At 43.7% G+C, this 7,734-nt stretch overlaps 1 protein-coding gene across 1 annotated transcript; it reads right to left on the bottom strand.

The window, feature by feature from the left end:
* Positions 1–1,161: 1,161 nt before the first annotated feature.
* Positions 1,162–2,293, bottom strand: LOC120393764 (GTPase IMAP family member 2-like). The gene is made up of 2 exons (XM_039518261.1): positions 2,197–2,293; positions 1,162–1,955 (listed from the first exon to the last, which is right to left on the bottom strand). Exons 1-2 carry the CDS (start codon positions 2,291–2,293, stop codon positions 1,162–1,164), a joined length of 891 nt encoding a protein of 296 aa, XP_039374195.1.
* Between the last annotated feature and the right edge of the window lie 5,441 nt (positions 2,294–7,734).

Raw genomic sequence — 7,734 nt, 5'->3', positions numbered from 1 at the left:
CATGTTTGATGTTGCAGTTTGAGCGACTCCAAGTTTACATACGAGCTGAATAGATCTCACAGCTCTAGTGAAAGGTCCAAACTCTTTTCTCAGTTATCTGGCTGTAAATGCAGTGATAGGGCAGGAACTGGATGGGACCATTTTTTCACCAGAGCGGATCTCGCCCTCTTCCCCCTGAGGCCCCACCCCCAGTGTGAAGCCTGACTGGGGAGCCCAGGCAGTTGTGGGAGCTGCACAGACCCTCCGCCTGCTCATGGTGTGGGGAGGCTGAGAGAAGCTCCCTGCCCATGTTTTCCCCACCCCCACCTGGTTCTCTGCCCAGCCCAGGACAGGTGGAGGGACCCACTCCCAACAGCTGCCTGCACGGCTCTTCCCAACCCAGCTCCAGCCAATGGGGGCAGGGGCCTCAGAGCCACAGCCCGACCATGGATAAGAGCCATGAGGGCAGCTGTGAGATGCTACAGACCATCCATCTGCCCTGGAAGGTGGATACAGGGGGCAGGGACATGGGCTGGGGGCTGCTGTCCCCGACCCCCCACACCATGGGCATTAAAGGGTCCACCACGGCTCCTCACAGCTGCCTGAGCCTGTGCAGTTCTTACCATGGCTGGGCTATGGCTTGGAGGCCTCCCCCACCCTCTGACCAGCACCGGGTCAGGGACAGTGATGTAGGCAGCTCTGTGGAGCGGGAGTCCCTCCACCTGCCCTGGGCGGAGGGCCTGGGGAGGGACATCGGCAGGTGGCTGCTTTTGGCCCTCATCCCACCCCAGGTGGGGAGGGCAGACTCCCCTGTTCTCTCTGTCTTTGGGGTAAAGAGGAGGGATGGGGGATCCCCTACTCATGACCCCCTTCAAATGCAGCATATTCCAGTGAAGCTAATGGAGACACTCCATTACAAATCCAGGCTGAGCGCTGTTACATGGCTCTAAACCCATATGACTGTGCTTAAGTTAATGGAGTTCAACCATCTAAATCCAGAGTAACTGGCTCATCATATTTAAATTATCTAAACTTTATTGTTAATAAAGAACAAATGCTGATAGCTTTATTCACATTGTAAGAATGTGCTGCACTGGCATAGGCTGAGGGTGCCTGAGAAGCTGAGATGCAGGGTTTGAGGAGCAGTAGAGTTAGGTTGCAATGAGACTTTAGTAATGGCTGTTAGTGTCTGATGTAAGTCAGGAGAAGTACAACAATAACAACAACTGCAGCAACCCCAAAGCCCAGAATAACTTTCCTATACTTTGTACAAGCAGTTTTCACCGCTTTCACCTTGTTTGTTTTATTTATTCCAATAAGATATCTCACTTTTTGTTCAGTTAAATCAGGTTCCGTATACATCTCACTGACATAATATCTGCCCCCATTCTCCTGAACCATTCTCTGGATCATTTTAATCAGCTCAGAAACCTGTTCAGCCTGTTCTGCTCCAGTTGCTTTGTTATTGAAAGCACAGTATCGGTCCTCACACTTCTGAATCAGCCACTTAAGATCTTTATTATCTGAGTATCTCACATATTCATGCAGTGAGCCAACTGATAAATCTTCTTTCCGGGTGAACAGGACAATCATGTGCCTCATGGCTTCAACTCCCAAAATCTCCTGTATTCGCTTCACTGCGTCTTTGTCTTCCTCAGTGTAACGGCCCAGCTGGGTCACTAGCACCAGAGCGTGGGGGCCTGGAGCAGAGAGTGTGATACAGCGAACAATCTCTCTAGTTGTTACTGGCTCACAAACCTTTCCATCAAAAATGGCAGGTGTGTCAATAACCACAAGCTCCCTCCCATTCCAGATCCTTTGCCCCTTTTCACAAGTCAAAGTTACTGACTTTGCCCTGAGTTTGGACTCAAACATTCTTTCCCCAAGGATGGAGTTTCCTGTCGCACTTTTTCCAGCTCCACTTTTGCCAACAAGGATGATTCTGAGTTCCGATCTCCTGCCGTCATCTGCAGCTGCTGGGAACAGGTTTGACAGTCAGAACATCATTGCACAGATAAAAGTAAATGGGTAGGACTTATATCTATTCATACAACTGTTAACAAACCTTCATTAAAATAGTGTACTCTGGAGCTGAATGGCCCAGAGTAAATAATATCCATCCAATCCCACAGCCCAGCTTGTTTCTGTGCTCTTGGATGTCTTGTCACTTTAAACTGAAAATGACCAAAACTGAACTCTTTATCCTCTCTCCCATACCTTCTCCTCTTCTTTTTCTATCACTCTTCTCAACACCACCACTCTCACCATCACTCAGGCCTGCAACTGACTCCTCTCTCTCCTTTGTCCCACACATCTAGGCCATATCCAAATCCAACTTGTTCTTCCTCCTCCGCATCTCCAAGATCTGTCCTTTTCTCTCCAAGCCTACATCCAAGTTCCTTTTCAGAAACTCAGTATATTCTGCCTTGATTACAAAAACTACCACTAAGTTAGACTTCTTTGCCTGTTGGTTTGATCATGCAACTTCTCTCTTACTATTTTGCCATTGTCTCCCTCTCTAGCACTATAGGTTCTTATACTGCACTCATCACTGTCGAATCTGAGCACCTTTGTCTCTGGACCCACGTACAGAGCTGACACACTTTGTACTGGATCCTAGAGTCAGATGTAAATACAAGGCATATAAAAATGAACCCTTGTGTTCTGCTCAGACCACTTCCTCCTTCAGATGGAGATCAGACCCTTTCAAATCTCTGAACATCACATTTAAACTACGTCTCTTCCTTCATATTTCTGTAGAACTCTGCACTTCATTATATATCCTCCCTTGTCAGCCTTTGCATTGCCCCATCCCCTCCATTCTGCCAATGCTCCTATCATCCTTCACGTGTTTTTCAAATTCTTGCACAATCACCTCTGTGCCTTCTTCCATGTAGATCCCAATGTATAGTAAGATCTTGATGAGCTCATCTGAAAAACCACTACAGTATCCACATCAAAGTCCCTCTTAAAAACTCATTTCTACTGTGCTACATATAGTGAATCAGGGTGACTTGTCTATGAATTACCTCTTGTTTTTCCCTTGCTCTGCATAATTGGTCAAATGGAATAAAACATTTCTAATGTGCTTGTTTCCATATTTTTGTTTGTAATTTGAACAAGAGTTGACAATCTCTATCCAGAAGTGATTGGGGGAGCTGAAAGATGGAGTGTGCCTGGTACATAGACTCTCACTCTTTGGATTGGAGTGGAATGAATAAATAGAGACACACCTATTTTATAGACCTGGAAGGAGCCTTGAAAGGTTATTGAGTCCAGTCTCCTGCCTTCACTAGCAGTACCAAGTACTGTCCCTGACAGATTTTTGTCTCAGATCCCTAAATGGGCCCCTCAAGGATTGAACTCACACCCCTGGGTTTAATAGGCCACTGCTCAAACCACTGAGATATCCCTCCCCCTAAAGTCTACCCTGCATTCACTCTCATCTCTTTATTGACCAAAAGAAGTAGGTTTTTGGTTTACAGTTTGAAGTTGCTGTAGCAGCCTGAGATATGCATGAAACTACAGATACTGGGAAAGGAATTGTCCCCAGCATAAGACAAAGTTACAAGGGACATGTCACTGCTAATCCCCTAGTAACTGCACCCACGCTAGAGCCTCTGAAATAATTTTGGGTGACAAAAGGTATATTCAGAACATGCTTTGATCCCTTAGAGCTTGTGGGGCTCTTTTATTTTACAGGAAAAATTGAGCTGAGCAAAATATAGAAGAGGGGCCAGAATAGGGCCTTTTGTGTAACTGTCTTACCACAGAAGGTTACATCATCTTCTCTCTGCTTCCTCCCATCCATCTCTCTCTGAAATATTCATAATAAAATGTGTTATTTACAAACATATTTTAACCTAGGTGTTCATAATATAGAAAAAATATTCATTTAGAAAAAATCAGTTATACATATATAAAATAGGAATAATAATAATCATTGCTATGAAGTTTGATTATTGTAAGAAAAGTGAGTTTCTGAATATGACACCTTGATATTTCATGTTTAAACTCCATCAGTGTTTTCATCACATCTGTTTGATTTTTAACACATAGGTAGACCTATTGACATGAAGAGAGTTACTTAGGTGCCTTAAGTTAAGCACATGCTGTGACATTCTATACCTGAGGGAACACTCTGTAATCCCTATATTCCTTATTTATATATAATTGTGATATTGCATATAAAGCAGCCCATGTAAGGTATCAGGAGAAACGTTATGATCTGCCAAAAGTCATTGTTCTATCTAAATATGTATATCATTAGTGCATATGAAGTTATGAGATTGTGTTGCATAGTTATCACTAAAATGTGCTGGAAATTGGGGAATCGGACAGATATTAGCTCCACAGAGACAACAGCAAGGAAAACAAACAATGCCCTAGTGGGTGTAGAACAACTATCAGGCCACACCAGGGGAACTGCTCAACCACCTTGCCTGGGGACTCAGCAATGCCCACCAGACATGCCTGGGCTTGTATTTGCCAAGAACATGGGACTAAGGGTATAAAATAGAACACAGTGACCCCATGCTTGGCCTTTCTCCTTCCCCCACCTATGCTGAAACTAGTAACAAGGACATTCAGAAGACTGAAGACTCCAACAGAGGGGACTGGCCCAAGTGTCCAGGGTGAAACCTGTGTACTATGAACTGCAATATACAGTGGGGTGAGAAAAACTGCTGAATCTAGTTGTTGCCCACTCTAATAGGTTTGAGAGTTTAGACTGGGTGCTTATATTTTCTTTTCTTTTGGTAACTACTCTGACTTTTTGCCTATCACTTATAATCACTTGAACTCTATCTTTTGTAGTCAATAAACTTGTCTTACTGTTTATCTTTACCAGTCAGTTTGCCTGAAGTGTTTGGTAAATCTGGTCAGGTTACAAAGGCTGGTACATAGCCACTTTTCACTGGTGAAGTGACGTACCAATTCATAAATCTGCACTGCTCATCTTGAACAGTGCAGGACGGTGTATTCCTGAGGAACAAGGCTGGCATCTGGGGGGATTTGGCTGATGCCTGTCTCTGTGTGATTCATGAGTGGTTCTGGGAGCATTCATGCAATCCAGCTGGGTGGGGGGCTCCAAATATGTCTGTGCTGAGTGATAACGGCACCCAGAGGGGTTTGCTGCTTTTCACTAGCAAAGCATTGTGAGAGACAGCTCTGGCTGGAGAGTTAAGGAGGCTCAGTTCCAGGCTGCACCCCAGGGATCCTGTCACACATTTAGGTTAGCTGGTGTGAGGCCATAAGATTTCTCACTGAATCCAAGCTGTCACTTAACAATAACTGCTATTAACATCTTCTGTCCTCTCCAGTTGGCTTGGAGACTCCCTCCCATCCTGGCAGATAATGAACTTAGTTATATGTGCTTCTGTCACCACTCCATTTCAACTACAGCAGTGTGATATGCCAGAGCATGAAGGAAACTCCAACTAGTCCACAACTCTACAGTGTGTCTTCTCAGCAACACAGGATACTGTGAGCACATCATACCTCTTCTCTGCTCTCTAGGCTGGTTTCCCATAGATTATTGAATCAATTTTTGGGCCTCTGTCCTTATGTTCAAGGCTCTCCATGTTTGAGCGCTGGATAGCTATAAGACAATCCACAGCTCTAGGAATGAGATGATGGTTGACAACTCCGATACAATGGACCAATCCACTGCAAGGGTAACGCTTATGTGTGCTGGAGACCGAAGTTTCTTGGCAGCCAGTCCAAGACTGTGGAATGGACTCCTACAGGAAATATGGACCATCACAAAGCTCACCATTTTCCAATCCAACACCTTCTACCTGCTTTCTCTCATACAGAAAGATAGTAGCATGTGAATGTACAAGAGATTTAAATTAAAACAAAAAATGAAAACAATCACAATAACAAACCCTACCAAAACAAAACATTGCACTCCTCATTAGGAAAAGATGAAAGAAGAGGGAAACACATTTGGCAGAAGTTAGCCACATTGCTTAATGCATGCCTGACAGACCCACAGATATTACCATGATGAGGATGATATAAGAACCATGGAATAGACTTCAGATCTTTGACGTGTGCACGAAGAGTGGCAGACTGTATTGTGGAATTGAAACTGACTGAGTTAGAGAGGTTATCGAGCGTTTTGTTCTACATTAGCAAACTCCACTGGTATAACATGCACCAGTATAGTGAACTGATGTATCTTATTGTGACTGTGTGGGATCATACTCTTAGAGTTTCACAATTTTCAAACTCTTTGCAAACTTATACCAGCATATGCAAAGCTCCATAGAACTAAAACATGAAATTCCCTGTTTTTCACCAAATAAAGAGCTGATCAAAATTTTATGAAATTTTGAAAAAAATCACTATAAAATTTCTTTCAAAATTCCTGTTCCTCCCTACCCCCTTTCTTCATCCAGCTCTAGAAGAACATCGTCACCTGATGAAACTAATAGGCAGCAGGTTAAATAAGAGGATGTACTTTTTCACATAATGCATAACTAACCTTTGGAACTCATTTCCCTGGGAAGTTCTGATGGCCAAAAGTGTAAAAGAATGGGATACATTCCTGGAGAATCGGTCTATCAATAGTTATTAGCCAAGAAGGACAGGGGTGCAACCCCATGCTCTGGGTGACCCCAAACCTCTGAGTACCAGAAGCCAGGAATGGAAGAAAGTGCCCTGTTCTGTACACTTCCCCTGAAGTTCTGCCAGGGGTTACAGTCATAGACAGGATACTGGGCAAGATGGACCATGATCTGACCTATTTAGGAGGCAATGTGTGTTTTTGCAATTGTTCAAGCAGGGATTCAAGAAAGTAGAGAAAGACTCAAAGTCAAAGATAAGATGGCAAAATCAGATGCACTCATATAATGTAAGCTTCTAGCCTATAATTCCCTATGATCTACTTTTTGATCACTTGCTGCCAGTGGAGCACTGTTTTGGGGCCTATTATAATTAATAATTGGAGATATACCAATCTCCTAGAAATAACCTTGAAAGGTCATCAAGTCCAGCCCCCTGCCTTCACTAGCAGGACCAATTTTTGCCCCAGATCCCTAAGTGGCCCCCTCAAGGATTGAACTCACAATGTCAAGTTTAGCAGGACAATGCTCAAACCACTGAGCTATCCCTCCCTTTCCTAAAACAATAATCTAGAACAATATATCAGCAATGAGCACAGATTAGGGGGACCTGATAGTTCCGGAGACCTGGGATGACCAGCAATGGCTGCAGCACTTGTGGATATGGAAGGCCTCTTTCCAGCTATGTGACCAAACACAAAATCCTCACAGGGCCTGTTCTCATGAGCTTACAAGTCTGGTTTCCCTATCAAATTGTTTCCAATTCATAGCAACCGAACCTTAGAACCTCTGTGGATTTTGTCCATCACTAGTACATACCCGCACAGTTTTTCCAACTGATTGATAGTCTGACATTTCTCCCCTAAGACAGGTAACTTAAACAGCTTCTTCCTGAAAAATCAATGGAACTGGTTAATATACGTGAAAACCAAGACCAAATACCAGCTGGTATGTGTCTCATTGTTTCTGTGTAGACTGAAGGATGGTTTATTTCTTGATTATATTTTATTTATACAGTGCCATGAATATTCATGACACAATACAGATAGGGTGATCAGATGTCCTCTTTTTAAAGGGACAGTCTGGCATTTAAGCCCTCCTGCAGGTTTTCTGACTTTTTGTTAAAAACAGGCAAATTGTCTCCCTGCCATCTCTACTGGCAGGTGCTGCTGCTGGCAGGATCCCT

Source organism: Mauremys reevesii, unplaced genomic scaffold (genome assembly GCF_016161935.1).
Source record: "Mauremys reevesii isolate NIE-2019 unplaced genomic scaffold, ASM1616193v1 Contig3, whole genome shotgun sequence".
NCBI classification, from domain to species: Eukaryota; Metazoa; Chordata; order Testudines; family Geoemydidae; genus Mauremys; species Mauremys reevesii.
The sequence above is the reverse complement of the archived record's forward strand: the minus strand, read 5'-3'. Positions and strand labels throughout refer to the sequence as shown.

What these genes read in the sequence shown, in the direction of transcription:
- LOC120393764 (XM_039518261.1), bottom strand. Translation starts at nt 2,293, where the DNA reads ATGTGTGGGACAAAGGAGAGAGAGGAGTCAGTTGCAGGCCTGAGTGAT. An exon ending in TAGAAAAAGAAGAGGAGAAG is followed by an intron (nt 1,956 to 2,196) that starts GTATGGGAGAGA and finishes ACCTGTTCCCAG; the next exon opens with CAGCTGCAGATGACGGCAGG.